This window comes from Lepisosteus platostomus, chromosome 26, assembly GCF_059453375.1.
Source record: "Lepisosteus platostomus isolate fLepPlt1 chromosome 26, fLepPlt1.hap1, whole genome shotgun sequence".
Classification (NCBI taxonomy): domain Eukaryota; kingdom Metazoa; phylum Chordata; class Actinopteri; order Semionotiformes; family Lepisosteidae; genus Lepisosteus; species Lepisosteus platostomus.
In genome coordinates, this window is record NC_142636.1 from 12914907 (window position 1) to 12931186 (window position 16280).

A 16280-nucleotide genomic window follows, 5' to 3' on the forward strand; every position below is an offset into this window, starting at 1 on the left:
GAACTCATCTCTACCTAACAGCAGAATACCAGACTTATTGAATCCTCTACTGGCCATTCTTGTAACTGCATCCTTTTAAAAGCCCACCACACTATTTATGAATGTGAATGAATGCATTAGTAGTTGCAGCTTTTGTTCCATGGAACATGTTTATGGAAACACCTTTGCACAAGCAACATACACCATTGTACTCACATGTAATGTTCAATGTGATGGACCTGGCAGCACACTCATCTATGCTTCCCTGAATTTGACATGAAAGGGTCTTCTGATGGCTCTTCCATGTTGGAGTAAAGGTCAGATATCCAACCTTAGAGCCTTGTTCCACTTCTTTTGGATTCTGTATACAATCTGGAGGGTATTGCCACTGGAGATCCTTATTACAAGAGCCTTTAGTTCTACAAGTCAAGCTGATGTTTTCTCCCTCATGGCTGACTGGGTTTCCCTCAAGACTAATGCTACAAGGGTTTTCTTAAAAAAAAAAATTGAAAACAAAAAGAGCTGTTGGATTGGACTGAGGGATATCATATTTTGAACACACAATTTCTGTTCCCAGTTTATGTTTGACTGCTTAAGTTGTTCATTAAAAAGAAAACATTAGAAAACAGGACATTTTTTCAATGAAAGGAAAATTAAAATAATGAATGTGAAGTTTAACTATGAAATGCTGCCTTTTGGTAGACTTGAGTTTCCAGTGATGTAGTCATGTTCCTGCTTTATGCAATCAAATAAATATCTTAAAAGTAAATGGAATAAAGTTACTTCAATAGTATGATTAATTTTACTTTGTTACCTCACAAAATAGAATGTACTCCTGTTCTGGATATTTACCATAGAGTAGATTATTAACTGAATTTAAAGAATTCAAAGACAATATCATTTCCTATTAATATTTGTACAATATTGATAGTGGGACCTTCTACTTGTTGTCATTATAACTCAATTCACAGATTATAATCTAAAATGTTTTTTTTCTTCATTGGGGAATAAGGAATACATCAGCACACAAACTGGAATAAAAGGAGAATCCTTCCAAAGAGCACACAAAATCCTATGTAAGTGGAGGTTTTATGAGATTTCTTCTTTGGGAGGACAAATTCATTCTACTTGTTTTAGGGTTATACAACTGTAAGTGGTGAGATATTAATTATAAATGAAGCCATAGTCAGGCATGCATCAGATAATTGTTCTCCAAACATTTAGCCCAGGCTAGGAATCTAAAAAGTTTGTTAAAAACTTAAAGCCAGTTATCATGATATTGCTACTTTATTTTACGTTGTTCTGAACTGTACTGGATATGCCTAGCAAATGACTTACCTTTGACTGTAAGTAGAACTTCATCGCTCATCCACTTGGAAGTAGAACCCCCATAGTACCTGAATGAATACTTTCCAGTATCTTCTTTTCTCAAATTACTCAGCTTTACATCACAGGGTGTAAAGGTTTCAGCCTTTGTTATAAAATTAAGGTCACCAAGGTATTCAACACGTCTGGCAAATTCTGGGTCCACAGATGATATGATATTGCTGAATACAATTGTTCCCTCAAAATCCTTCTTCTCGTTATTGTATATTGCATCCTTAAACCACATGATGCGCTGATGGTTTTCTTTAGACTGTATTTTATTAATTGGTTTAAAGAAGCATGGCACTACTACACAAGAGCTCTCATCCACTGATATGGTGGTATTTGGAATTTTTAAACGGGAAAAGGAATCTTTGAAGTAAAAAGACAAAACAATTTAATGGTTGTTTGTAAAATGAATCAAATTCTTTTCATTTTCTCCAAGCAACATACTTCCACAGGCATCTAGTTATTGGACTCGTTGTGTCTTATGCAACACAAAATGATAAAAATCAAATAGAAAATGCAAAAAAGCAATAGAATTTTGAAGTCACAAATGTTTCTCTCCATTTAAATGTGTGTTAGTCTATGGAGTGATCTCCAGTGCTGTAGCTTTGTTTTTTGCTTTCAGGACATGTTGTGTAGGAGGCTGGGTACTGTTAGTAATTACAATATTAAAGTATTTATTTTTGATGTTATAAGAATGCAACACCACTTTAATGACAGAACATATTTCAAATAATATATATGTTCTTAAGTGAGAAATATTTGTTAATAGTAGGGAAAATATTTTTCCATTTGCTTTTTAATACAAACTAATTTTACTAAACAGTTTTATGCACCTATTAGCAATAAACGTAATACATTTTATTTAACTATTAATTAACCACTATGTCAGCTGGGAAGAAAACTGTCTTTTACAATGATGCACTTGCTAAAATGTTTTTGTTAAGATGAGTAATATAAAAAATCAGTTTCTTAAGAAACAGTGGAAAAAGAAAAGCTCAAGATTTTTAACAGTGAAATAAAACAACTTACATTGGATACAAAGGCAGGAAAGACCCTGGTAAACAACCTCAATAAAAGTGTATTTTAAAGAAGGTTTTAGCACAGATCTAACATGCTGCTGTCAAAATCTCTACTAGCTCTTATGGAGGAGAACAGAATGTCATGGGTCTTCTGGAGAACTTCTCTCAGAAAATCAATATTAATGATGAAAATAATTTGATGTGAACAAAGATTGTACGAAAATACAAAAACTGGACTACAAAAGTTCAGTGGATTTAAGTAATAGGGTTTTAAGAGTTTTGCTGTAATGTCATTCATTATATACCCATTTATGGATTGCTTCCTTATGCCTTTTTAAAGCTACAGTAGGCAAACTGCTCCTATCTAACTATCCACTTAGAAAACACTGACCATTATCCATTACCATTTTGATTTCAACTTACCATGAAACAGGCACAGCATTATCAACAAGAAGTGAATCATTTTTCTTTTCCTCACTCTTGAGTTTTAATCACTCAGGACCTAAAAAAGAAACATTTATTTTGAATCAGACTGTCAAGTTCACTAAGATGTGAAACGTATGATAGCTTGATCCACACAGCCCAGATAAACTCTAAACTTACGATGCCAAAAGTGTGGTCTGTGAAATTGCAGAAGGTGTGATTCTTAGGGAGTAAAACACTGTAATAAGAGTTTCATCTTACACTCAGAGACATCTGACATAAATGGCCATTCATTATAATGTATGAAATGGCAAGATTATTAAGATTATTCACTCAAAGATAAAGGGATAACTAAAGAAAAAACACTTTCGCCCATTGAAAACCAATGCACAGTCATAGTTATTGGTGTTTTGTTTGTTTTATTCTGTGTGTGGGTTGTAATTTGCCTATTTGCCTTATAGGTTTCCCCTAATTCTCTATAGAAAACAGATTTTAAGATAGGGTTAGCCCTATATATAGTTTATATAAAAGTGCTTTTTTTGTTTCATAGTCAATCTTAGTTTAACACATTGATTGATCCCAACACACTGGACAACTCAAAATTAGGAGATGGGCTTTCCCAAGTGTAAGTTAATGATATTAACTAAAGCTAAGGTGTGTGATCATCTCCACACCATTTTAAATATTTTAAATATTTCTAAGTGTTATACAGTATTTCAATTAACAATGGTTAAACTCCTTGCTGGAACTCCTAGCATTTGACAAGTTACAAAATGTTGAGAATTTTCAAAGTCTCTTAATGCCGTTAGAAATCTCATAATGCTCTATACATAAGCATGCCTAAATTACTAAAACAACTGGGTTGAAAACTGACCAATATTGTCATTTTCATGCCACCTAGCTTCAACATCTTTTGAAATGTTATACAACAGATGAAGAGAAGAATGTAAACAGCAAAAATTCCACATATTCTTGGAGGTTTACTGACATCCTGAATACCCTCAAAGCCTGTGTTGACCAGCTAAACAACTCTGGCTATCAATTACCGGTACTTTTGTTTTTCCAGGGTTTTCACAAAACGGTGATCACAAAACTGCATCTGAGTCAACAAGCCAGACATTTGAGGATCTAATGTATATTGGAGTTGTCCTTTCAGTTCAGAAGAATAAATTCTTTTCAGTTGAAGGAAAAAATGCTTTTGCTGGTAATTACTTTGACTTTGACTCAGATGTGGTGAAATGCCCCTTCTCATCTGTAACCTTACATACTTTCCATATAGTTGCATTGGATCTTTTAACTGTAAAGTGAAGATGTTACTTTCTTCTCACTTATGGTGGCTTCTTTGGGCAAGAACAGATGTGTGTGAATCATTTTGGTTAACCAGCCTGGGCACAGCTGTCACAGACAGTGATAAAAGGAGACACACTGCAACGGAATCTTCTTTCAAAATAACTAACCACTCATTTGACTAGACTGTTCACTTACAGCTCACAGAATTGAGATTGCACTCAAACAGTCATATTTTGTATTGAGCCAAAGCTACTGCATATTTAAATTGCGTAATATATGAACATAAAGAAAGTAGGTGAAAATCAAAACCTGTCTCTTTGCACAAAACCTGACTCTTTGCAATCACAAAATAAACAGGTTTTAAATAAAATATTTCAGAATTGTTCATTTATTTTACTCAAGAACTAGTCTGCCAGCCTTGATAGCATCGTCAATGCAGTAATTTACTTTATAGTGCAGTAGTAACCAGCTCCACCACCACAGCTGTTGTCCAGGCACAGAGAGTAAATCTAAAAGTTCTGAATAAACCATTCTCTTAACAGAAACTTGAATGGTTATGTGGTTTGTATCCCATAATATGCCTTTAGATGTCTCCTATCTTATTTTATATCATGCATCAGATATGTTCACATCATATAGTGTATGATACAGTCTGACACTCCTCTGTAAACTATTACTATGATACTTCAGGCTTTGGGACTTAGGACTCCTAAAGTCACACACAAAGATTTATTACACAGAACTCTTTGAGGATTCCAAAATGTCTTTAGAGAGAAGAATTAAGATCTGGCAGTTACTACTACAAAATAAATAGAATACGTAATGCATACAAAATGAATATGGAAGCATAATGAGTTGTATTCCATTAATTAATCTTAGACACATTATCCAGACACACTTGTGGTTAAAAGTGGAAGTACTGTACTTGATTTTGTAAAAATGTATTTATAATTTAAATATCTCCTACCGTGAGTTGCACAAAATAATTTTGTTAGTAAAAAAAGGTCTTCTTGAAGGTCTTAAATGGAGGTACTGCTTTATTAAATTTGTTATTACTCTTGTTGAAAAACACAATCCCAAATTGTGATTTGCTCTGCTTACAGCTGTGACCTAAAAGTTAAACTGGTCTAACAATATCACAGTTCATACTTGAGAGGAATCCACCCAGAGGGTAATTCCTGTTTCATTTCTTCATTTTGTTAGAACATGTGTAAGGTCCAAAGCAGATTGCAGGTGAATGTACAGTATTTGTAAATATTATTATACAATGTCGGGAATGAAATGGAGTTAGAGCGTGAGGATTACACTAATATTGTAACGAGATCTTTAATTTCCACATGCATTCAGGAACTCAATTTAACATTCTGCTGTTTCTGCAGGTTGGATGCAAAGAAACATACTGTACAAAAGTTAATTCCAAAAAAGTAGTCAGAAAGAAAATGTAGGTTGTTTCACATGTGAGCTGAATAGATGTCATACCTTTAGCTCATAAATGAAAAGGGCTTAGCATTCTAAATGTTCTTTTGTCTTCTTTTCAACATGGACTGAACTTTTGGACATTCCTAATCTTAAGAACAACATCTCCTCAATGTGGCATCCCCTGTCATTCAGTGCATCACTGGTTTAGAAATTCTGGCCCTGATATACTTTCATCAGAAACCTCTCTTGTGTCAGAGTCACCACGCAGCCACGCACTCACCACCACATTCCAACGTGCACTGTTCACCACAATTAATCTATTATCCAACCACTTTCCACTTTCCTCCCTACTCAAGCCCATCAACCGCACTACTCCATGGTCACTATTGAGGAATCACTCACAAAACCCTACTCTTTCCTTTGTTAGTTCTCTCCAGTGATTATTGACCTTTTGGAGAACGGATCTTAGCCCTACTTCCACTACAGATTTGCTCAACGATCGGGATTTTGATTACTGGATTTTCCCTTCTCCTTTTACCCTATATTCTAGCCTCACGCAGGGTCCAATATACTATCTACTGGCGGACCGGATAAAATAAATTAAAATAAAAAAAAACTGTTGGCGGAGCGGTGGGACTGTGGCTAAGGATCTGTGCCTGTGGCTGGAAGGTTGCTGGTTCAAATCCCACGGCTGGCAGAGGAATCCTACTCCGTTGGGCTCCCGAGCAAGGCCCTTAACCCCAGCTGCTCCAGGGGCACCGTACAAATGGCTGACCCTGTGCTCTGATCCCAAGATTCTCTCCCTGTCTGTGTGCCTGTGTGTCTAATGGAGAGCAAGCTGGGGTCTGCAAAAAGACAAATTCCTAATACAAGAAATTGTATATGGCCTATAAAGTGATCTTATATGGTAAAGCATATTAAAACCATAGGAAATCACAGAAAAGACCATTTAAAAAGCATTGAATAACAAAACTTCAACAAACCCAATCCATTCTGCATCAGGGCAGCACTCTGAAGTTAGGGTTCTGTTATTGGAATCTGGTAGGTTCCAGTTTCAAATCTAAACTGTACCTTTTAGAAAGGCATTTCACTAAGATTGCTCTAGCGAAATACTCATCAATAAATCAATGCAAAGCCAAAGTAAGTCACTTTTAACATGAACAGAGAACAGATAATATTGCCAGATAGTTTTTATCCTGCCTTGCATCTTACTTATTTGCGATTACTAATATTAATATTTTAATGACAAACAAATGCTGTATATTACAGTGAAATTCATACTCACACATTGTAATAAATAACTCGAGCTACACCTTGACTAAAAGTGAATTAGCATGAATTTTAGTCCTAAATATTGGAAATTACAGAGGTCTTTATCCTCCACACACTTAGTAAGACAGTTGGTCTTCTTGATGAGTTGACAAGTCTAGCATGAGGTACAGTAATTTAAGCTGAAAGAGTACTTTCTACATTAAAATCATTTTTAAAACACAGAAACAAGCCACTGTATAATAGTGCATGGATGCTCTAGTGCATGAATGGGTGCATTGCTCAGCATGTGTCTGCATGAAAAACAGGACAGGATCTTATCCCAAAATAAAACACTCCCTCTGGGTTATGTCTTAAATTGAAAAGTGCAAAGTATTCTTGTTGCAGTTTCACTATAAGCTTTTTGGTCTACTGTAAACTCTATGCCATCATCCTGGAGCTCCTCACCTTCAGCATGCACAGCAGTAAAACCAAGATGAATAACACACACACACACACCTCTTTTTCACTGTTTTCACAGTAGATCCGCATCACTGCTGCCCAGCTGCATTTTTCTGTTTGTGTCAGTCTTGAGGATATTGGGTTGTAATTTGTCTTCAGTTTCTCACAGTTTAGGGGACCTTTGTCACAAGTTCTGGTTTATTTCAAATTCTTCTGAGACACACTAATGTGCAAATTTACACTTCTAATAAAATTAGATAAATACATTTATTTATCATTAGAATTAGTCAATAAGTCAATAAATCAATTAGATTTGATTGGTAAAAGTGATGTATTAGCCACAGTACTCCATATTTACAGTTTAAGCTGGAGTTGCTGTGATCACATTAATGAACATTTGCTCCTTAAACTGTAAAAACTCTGTATGAGTCAATGTTGTTTATGATAGTACAAAACATAACTGGAGTAAATTCTTGATTTTCATAACATACATATAATGTATTGTAACCATGAATGTCGAAGACTTTTGCAAAAAAACAACAATTTGTTTAGTCAAATTCTGGATCCAAGAGTCATGAAGCTGCAGCACTAACAACCATATCACTGCCCTGACCTACGGTACAGCAAGCATGTTTATCTTATTATCATCAAGCATAGGCTGTTTCTATCTAATAAGTCTTTCATTGGATCTGATAGAGGATTTATAAAGAAAATGTGAGACTTGGAAAATGTACTACAGTTAGCTACAGTGACATCAACGAGAATAAGAAAAACCATGAACTTTAACTTACCTCTAACTTGTCTGGTACAGCTCGCAAATCTTATTTTATCACTGGTGATGCTGGGTGAAAATGTTTGGACCAACAATACTGCGTCTTGCTCAACAAAAGGAGGAACCCTTTTTCTGTTTAGCTTTGCATGTTTAATGGCGCAAAGAAAAAGCTTTTCAGGCTGAAACTTTGGCTTCCTGGTATAGTTCACAAGTGACTGGCTAAGACTTTTGCTTCCCCATCTCACACTTAATTATCAACAGTGGCTTCAATCACAGCTGATAGGCAGCTATACTCACAGGAAGGCTAAGCACACAGTTGGTAGTCTTTAGAGATGAGTGTCACTCTAAAGCCTGCAGCACCTCATCATCTAACATGAGTTAATCAGACCTCTTGTTTCATACTGACCTGTCATTTCTAATTCTGACAAGGATTCTTTCAGTTTCTCTTTCTCACAGGCTTTTTATTCAATAGGCCAATATGTCCATAAAATACAACTATTCCTAGTTGAGTCTCTATTTAAACTTCTACAACCAGCTCATAAACCAATATGAAGTGTTGGAAAATAATGTCCAGTGCCAGTCATGGATTTTGGATGTCCTCTCACATACAGTAGATATTTGATTTCCAAAAGACAAAACTTCATCAACTAGGCCTCTGTACAGTAATACAAGAAATGAGGGTGTCATACAATTTGTAGTTCTTGGCTGTCTCTCTATGTCTCTCTATAATTTTAAATTGTCAGTACTTTTAACTTACTGTTTGGACTGTATCAATGTGGTTTAGTCAGGAACCAAAACATACAGTCATTTTTGAAATTGTATTGTTACTGAACGTATGTGTCCTGCTTGTATTAGTGCTGGCAGTATAGTTTAGTGTGTAATCTCTGGTCTTTTAATTGGTGGGTTGTGAGTTCAAATCACTGTTGCAGACACTCCTATTGTAGTTTTAGTGAAATACTTTTCCCCAGCTGTTGCAGTCCAGCTCTACAAGAGCATTGCTGGAGATTAATCCCAGTGATGAAATTGATACAGAAAACTCATTAATTTTAGCAACTGTCAGTTAATGGCAATAGGTGGCAATAATTCAGTCTCCATCAGTAACATGAATATACTTTGTCCTTATCAGTTTCTGCTGTCTGCCCTGACATTATTCTGCACAGCAAACTAAGAGTGGGAGGAATCATGCTCCACTGCTTTTGAAATATACTTCATTCACGTTCAGTAAGCAATGTTTTATTACTGATAATATGATTCCCTTTTTAAAAACTTGAACAAGCGAATCAAAATGTCTCTCAGCCGATATACAGTAATTCTTTTTATTACACATATGATAATGCACAGTTTTATAGTTCAGGTTTTATAGTTTTATAGTACAATGTAAGCCACAGTTAGCTAAAATCTTCCTGTTTAGAGGAGTCTAGCTGGATCACAAGGTTAGCATAATACTCAAAGGGATGTTTAATGAAACTGAGTCTCCATTACTGCCACCATAAAATACCTTTAACAGTGTTTGTGGTTTGCAGTTTGAAGAAGACAGTAAAGAGTTGTGAATATTTTTCCGACCTGTTACTTCAGTGGTTATTCACAGTGCATTTTGAATACCCCAATACCTATGAATACTGTTATTGCTGGACATCTTTACATCTTTTCTTTTCTGGGCCAAAAAAAAAAACTTAACTTCCTTTAACAATTAGAATACAATGTTCCCTCCAATCCAGGAAGAACAATTGGAAGGACAATGCAGGAACTAGTGCAATTTTACACATAGTGCATGGATGGAAAACAGGATAAGATCAAATGAGATTTAGTATCCAACCATCCATTATACAAGAAACGTATTCCTGATAAGGGTCACGGCAAACAACCAGAAGCCCATCCTGCAATCACAGGGTACATAAGAGGACCATATTCTGGGTGGGACATCAATTTGTGGAATGCAGATGCAAGCGCATGGTAAGCATACACAATGAGAAACACCGATTAATCAACCTAGCATGTCCTGAGAAAGGGGGAGAAAATTGGAGTATTTAAGAAAAATGCACACACACAAAGGATGTTGCACCAGCGTGCACTGAGCACTGAATAATAGGAAAGATACCATTGGCCAATGGATCAATGGCCAATTAATGCAAAGCTCCTAATAATTATCCCCATAGGCTTTCCGCAACACTCTCACTGCATCCTCCTCCAGCTCGTCCAACGAAGCTGTCAGCATGAAGTACATGGTCGTGAATGACTTTGTCATGGATTTCACCGAACCGGTGAGAGCAGTATCTACAAGTTTGGCACCCAGGTTCCTCTCCTTCTCCGCCAGGGCCAGCTTCCCCTGGATCACAAGTTTGCTGATCTCAATCGACAGCTCCGAGGTCCGGGCTGACTCGAGTTCTGCCACAGGCAGGCGCGCCTGCTTGGCAAGCCTCTCCAGGGACTTATTGTCCAGGCCGAAGGAGTCGCGGGCCTTGTTCAAGATCTTCATCAACATGTTGACGTCAAGAACAGAAGACACTGTTGGGAGAGGAATGGTGGATGCTCCTCCTGACAGAGACGCCGCTGTCCACACCACAGCTTTGAAAGCAGCTCTCTTCTTCTTAAGGATCGGCACAGAAAAGGTTGGGAGAGAGAAAAGCAGGGCATTCATCCTTAGCTCCGGAATATTCTTTTCCATGGCTTCCAGGAGGTCCATGAACTCCAGCTGGTGCAGGGCTGAGCTTGAAACTAGGAACACCTGAGGACTTTTCACCCCCTGATTCTTAAAACTCTCCATGATGGACCTCTTCTTCTCCAGTAATGAATCAGACGAATCCGTCACAGATGTAAGCAGGATGAAGTAAAGCTCCTTCTCGCCTTTGTGAAGCTCCTTCCATAAGGCAGCACAGGCCACTGCCAAACGCTCAGACACAGTGAAAATGAGGGAACAATAGCGATTGACCTTCACTGTTTCCAGATATTCATTGGGATTACATTCATTGCTCTCAGGCATGGACAGATCCCAGATTCGTACATCTGAGTGTTGGGGGTGAGGATACATTATAGGTTCTTTGTTGGTATCGGCAGGACCAGCATGGGCTGCCCCTACATCATCATCCCCCAAGCCTCTGAGCGAGTTAATGAAAGTCATCTTCTCTGGCACTCTCTTACCAATCACTGCAATGTTAAGACAATTGCTCAGCAAGTCCTCCAGAGTGGCTTTGATGTCAGACATGGTTTTCTTATCCAGGGAGTCCTTAATAGTCTGGAGAACTTTGCTGTTCTTCAACACTTCAGCCATCATGAACCTAAAAATAAACATTTCAGAAAGAGCACATTCTTAGTCCTTCTGATTCTCACGTATTGTATGTCATAGACAAATGTGAACAAATTGATTGCATGGATATTTCAGTCTACAAGCTGTCAATCAAGTCACTTCTGTAAGGGTTTTAAAGAATAATTAATTAACAAAAGCAACTGTTATTTAATCCTGATTAACCACTAATATCAAAGGTCAATGTTTGCCATTCTGTGATGAACACATTTAACAATTGTCCCATGCAATCTCTCATTAGTTATCAAATAATTAAAGAATTCTAGAGTACAGCATATGTCTGGTATGTATGAGCTGTTAGCTTCTCTATCATTTTCATTAAATGAAACTAATAAGGAACTGTAAAAAGAAAATGAAAAAATATCGTGGTCAACCTAAAGAAATAATGCATATCAGCAGAATTTATTAGGTCCCACTGCATTTTTTTCTTTGCTTTTAATGTTTATTTTAATCTGTTATGGTTGCGAATCAGGAATGCTAACCATTTTTTTCATTTTTAATTTGTGTTTTTTGGTGTTTCATTATGGGATAGTGTTTTTTTCTTTCGTTGAGGAGTACTATTTTAATTCTACATTGTGTTCCATTTTATGGTCTAGATTGAACATTCAACTGCCTATTCATTTAAAAACTGAATTTAAAAAACAGATGGAAGGAATCATGCAACGCTGAACTGACACAGTGCTCCAGTATGACGTGATCTTATGCACCATTGCATATGAGCAACTCTTCCTTATGTCTTCCAGAACACATTTATAAATATATGTCTCTAGTCACATATTTTAGGATTAATTACAGTGCTATAAATTCAGTGTCACACCAAAAAGACTTCCTTAATTAACTGACATTATATCACATATAAACCAAAGAGAACAATGTGTTACATTGAAAAGTGTCCTTTTTCCATATATCTATTTTAAGGTTAAAAGCATAAAGCATCTAACTCATTTTACTGTTTGTGCATCTGCAAGGTTCAGACATTAAGCAGACATCCAGCTGCAGTTCATCATTTATGTACACAAACATACACCTACACACAGACCCACACACGAATACACTGTACACAAACATGAGCACATCCTCTGTGATGTACATTTTATACAGCTAGGAAAAAAGAGTGTTAAATACGGTTGCTCAGATTCCTCATAATGTTTTATGTTACTGTTTGTGCATCTGATTCCTAATTCCAATCATATCTGAGGGAAATCTTGTCATCTGTCAAGAAGGTACTGATGTGCACTGAGCATTGATTATCGGGAATATTCGTTCTGACAAAGACACTGCAATTACACCACAGCCACACCTGTTTCTGCGACGTGACATATATCACTTCATATATCTCTTTGATTTGGCAATGAATTTCAATGAGTGTAGTGCTGTCTACACACTAATTGAGTCATGTTCTGCACCTCTGTGCTAAAACATGTACTGTAAGTACAGTGTCAACTCTCTTTAAACACATAATGAGTATTATGGCAAACAATTTGTGTGCTGCAATAATCTCATATAATATGATAATAATAATAATAATAATAATAATATGAATATGAATATGAATGTGAATGTGAATATGAATATGAATAACTTTCATATGGATCACTTCTGTCCAAATTCACAAAACGCTTTGCCTGTACATCTTTGAGAGACACTTGTCTTGCCCCGTCTCTGTTGGTTTTCATTCCGGACAGGCCCTCTGTCACTCTTGACAAAGTGACAAAAAATTCCTTCCTGTACCTGTCTTGCTTCCCTGTTTAATATTTTTTGTACAAAAATTCAAAAATGCTTCCAAGCACATTACTTCCAATATCGTCTGCACGTAGAACTTGATGTAGTCTTGCTCAACTTGCTAACAGCGAATTGGCTCCCTTTCTGACTAAAAAGCTCTGAGTGGTGACCATTTTATGAAAAGACAGCTGTTGGAATAATAATGCAGCTAGCACCAACGGAGACTTTTTCCTTTGGATTAAGTCCAATTGCTCTGATTTTTGTTGAGACGCTTGGTTAAAGGTAGCTCTGAAAGCCACTAATTAGTAGAGTTGCTAACGATTGTGAATCCCATGAAGCTTTTAAAAAGCTAATTTAGCAAAATTGAAGGCCCTGAAATACAAACTTGAAATCAATCAGCCTGTGATTAACAATTTGAGCTGGGTTAAAAGTTGGAAGACATAAAAGTCCTACAGGACCAGAGTTGGGAGCCACTGTTTTATCTCATCAATGTTAAAAGACCTTGAAAAATTGTCCATCTGGGGCAACAATTAAATCATGGACTGTTTGTCAGCTGTAGAACTGCAGGACCTGACACCCTACCGCTTATGATTTTAAGAAAAGCTTGTCTTCTGTGTTGTATGCATATGACGTCTTCAAATAAATTTCAGGCCTTGCCAAAAACACTTCTGGAAGTGCTTTTAATAACATATCCCTCAATCCATCAGGCAATATTAATTGCAAATGCAATCATTTTTACACTTCACCATCCTTTTAAAAACATTTTAAAAATAAGGATGCTGATTCTTTAAAAACTCATATTCATTTATTTGTCAACACACTTACCTTAAGTTTTAAAGTATCTGGAAACACAGCTGTTGTGACGCCTTATCCACAGAGTCTGGCAGCTTTAAAAGACATGCATTATAATATATGATTCTGAAATAAACAGAATACATATAGGAGGTATAATGGTTGTTGAGAGAAAGATTCTGGATATGCAGGCTTGTCTTTTGCACACTATAAATAATGGCCTTTAGCTGTGATAATAGTGCATGACTCTCTTCGCTAAATCTAATCCTGTAATCCCACTGTAAGTCACTAATTAGAAGTGGCACTTCTGTTTACCATCCTACATCTGCACCTGTTGCATGCTGGCATGTACAGTATGTCTGACTGTGGGAGAAAAGTTTTACTCTCCCTTCTGTGCTCTCCAAAGGGTGACAGTCAATTTCTAAGTCAACTGTTGTATCTTTAAAAAGAATGTTATCTGCTCAGTTGCCTAATTCGCTCTTCCTTTTATTCAGTCTGTATAAACCTTCAGCCTTTCGAGTGATGGCCAGTTAATGAAAAGACAACCATTGGAATAATAATGCATCAGACACGAAGGGAGTGTTTTTCCTTTGGAGTATGTCCAATTACTCTGATTTTTGTTGAAAAGCTTGATTTAGTGCAATTTCCTGCTTTGCACACTTTTCTTGTTTCTTCACGTTCAAATGTGGTCAGATATTGTGCCTTATCTTCACACAGCTTTCAACACAAAGGACTACCTAAGCAGCACGTGATACAAGTCAGGATGTGCAAAAATAGGCCTGAAACTCAGACATTTGGTGAGAGGTTAACCACACGGGTGGTATGGTTGCAATAATAGATTAGAGAGAAGAAGAAAAAAATAGTGACACTGGCTTCAAAACTAACCTCCTGCAGCAGAAAAATCCTAAAATTAAATGATGTATGAGGTCATTATGGTTTATAAGAATTTTCATTAATAAAGTAAGGGAAATGGAACAAATGCTTGTTTTAGTTTTGAAGATATAATTTTATCATGTATCTGTAAGTATAAAACACTGAACACACCATAGAGGACTTTTGAATCGGCTTGCTATTTGATTCTTTGCAAATTTCAACAGTTATTTTCTTAAGTGGAGCAAAATAAGTTGTCTCCAGATGAACACTTCCCAACATGGAATTGACCATCCAAAACAGTATTGTTTATTTTTAGTATGGATACATTGTGTCTCTTGAATGAACATTGTTACTGTCGGTATGGGAATCCAAGCACATTTGCACGAGGAGTAGAACACCTCCTTGAGGACTTGCTCAGGCTGATTGTCCCAATGCCCACAGATTTCATTAGCACAGGGTATTTAAATCCCAATCTGCCACTGATCCTGTGCTCTGTCATTGAGCTACCTTTGGACCAGGGTAGTGCTTGCGGCATAGGGTAGTGCTGCATTTCAGAAGGACACTCAGCCTGAATCCTGCATGGGAATGTCTCTGTCTGTGTCAAACCTGCTCTACTGCCAGTCCCCCATCTGCTCAGCCAAGCATCAGACCGGTGGGACAGAACCAAAACTCCCTGCCCCGATAGCTGCACCAATCACCAATGGTCAGCCATTGGGGTTCAGGGTCTTGCTCAGGAGCCCAGCGAAGTAGGATTCCTCTGCCGGCCGCGGGATACGAACTAGCAGCCTTCCAGCCACAGGCGCAGATCCTTAGCCACAGAGACAACTGTAGTCCTTTGTGAGTTTAGAAATGTACAGTATGCCTTTCTTTTTCTGACTTGAACAAGCTGTATTAGTTAGTCCCAGTGGCCATCTTGCCTCTACAGTAATCCATGGGCCTGGTCAAGATAGTGTGTTGCCAAAGAAGCTCCTCGTCATTCTGTCACACGCCTCTGTTGTAATTTAATATGTCACACTGATCCAAAAGGAAGAGGAACTGAGACCGCTAAAGATGAAATTGTGGCATGTCCTAAAAAAGGGGACACATTGTTGAAGTTGAGTTCTCAAGTACAATCTTTTTATTTTAATTATATCAGAAAGGATATGAAAGGTAATTCTCTAACTCCGGAAAATAAAGTAGAAGCATTTAGTCTGGCTTTAAATTTACAATCCTTTGAGCCACGATTGTTACCATCACAAACTGAAAGCAGTTTAACTATAGTAGGTAGGTGTTTTACAGATTTCTAGATAATTCCTTAGCTCCGAACTGTCCTGCTGTATCTACTGTAGATAGACAGTGGGAGCAAAGAAAAGTTAAACAAAAGTAGTAACACAAGATTAATGAACAGTCTGTAAAGAAATGATTGTAAATTTGCATGGCCAATTATAAAAGAAAGCATGACATAGGTTATTTATTTGTAGTAACCTACGTTTTTGAATTTGCAGGCATAAATATTCTATAGGTTCTGTAGGAAATGTTATGGATTACATGACTACATATTTGCTGGCTTACGATTTATACAAGAACTATGTTTGCCATTAATGTTTTAGAACATAGCTTGCAATAC

General features: G+C 37.0%; 2 protein-coding genes across 2 annotated transcripts in view; both read right to left on the minus strand.

Moving 5' to 3' along the window:
- LOC148640201 (B-cell receptor CD22-like) overlaps positions 1-8240 on the minus strand; it is a 31451-nt gene extending 23211 nt beyond the window's left edge. The window contains exons 1-4 of the mRNA XM_088620427.1: positions 8006-8240; positions 2796-2874; positions 1318-1716; positions 196-471 (exon numbers count right to left, since the gene is read on the minus strand). Coding sequence (XP_088476553.1) covers positions 196-471; positions 1318-1716; positions 2796-2835 — 715 coding nt within the window. The 5' untranslated portion in view covers positions 2836-2874; positions 8006-8240. The remainder of the gene's footprint in view (positions 1-195; positions 472-1317; positions 1717-2795; positions 2875-8005) is intronic.
- Positions 8241-9288: 1048 nt separating this feature from the next.
- LOC148640202 (interferon-gamma-inducible GTPase 10-like) lies at positions 9289-11277 on the minus strand. Its single transcript, XM_088620452.1, has one exon. It carries the CDS (start codon positions 11273-11275, stop codon positions 10124-10126), a length of 1152 nt encoding a protein of 383 aa, XP_088476578.1. The 5' UTR covers positions 11276-11277; the 3' UTR covers positions 9289-10123.
- Between the last annotated feature and the right edge of the window lie 5003 nt (positions 11278-16280).

Coding starts and splice junctions, on each gene's coding strand:
- LOC148640202 (XM_088620452.1), bottom strand. CDS start 11,275: ATGTTTATTTTTAGGTTCATGATGGCTGAAGTGTTGAAGAACAGCAAA.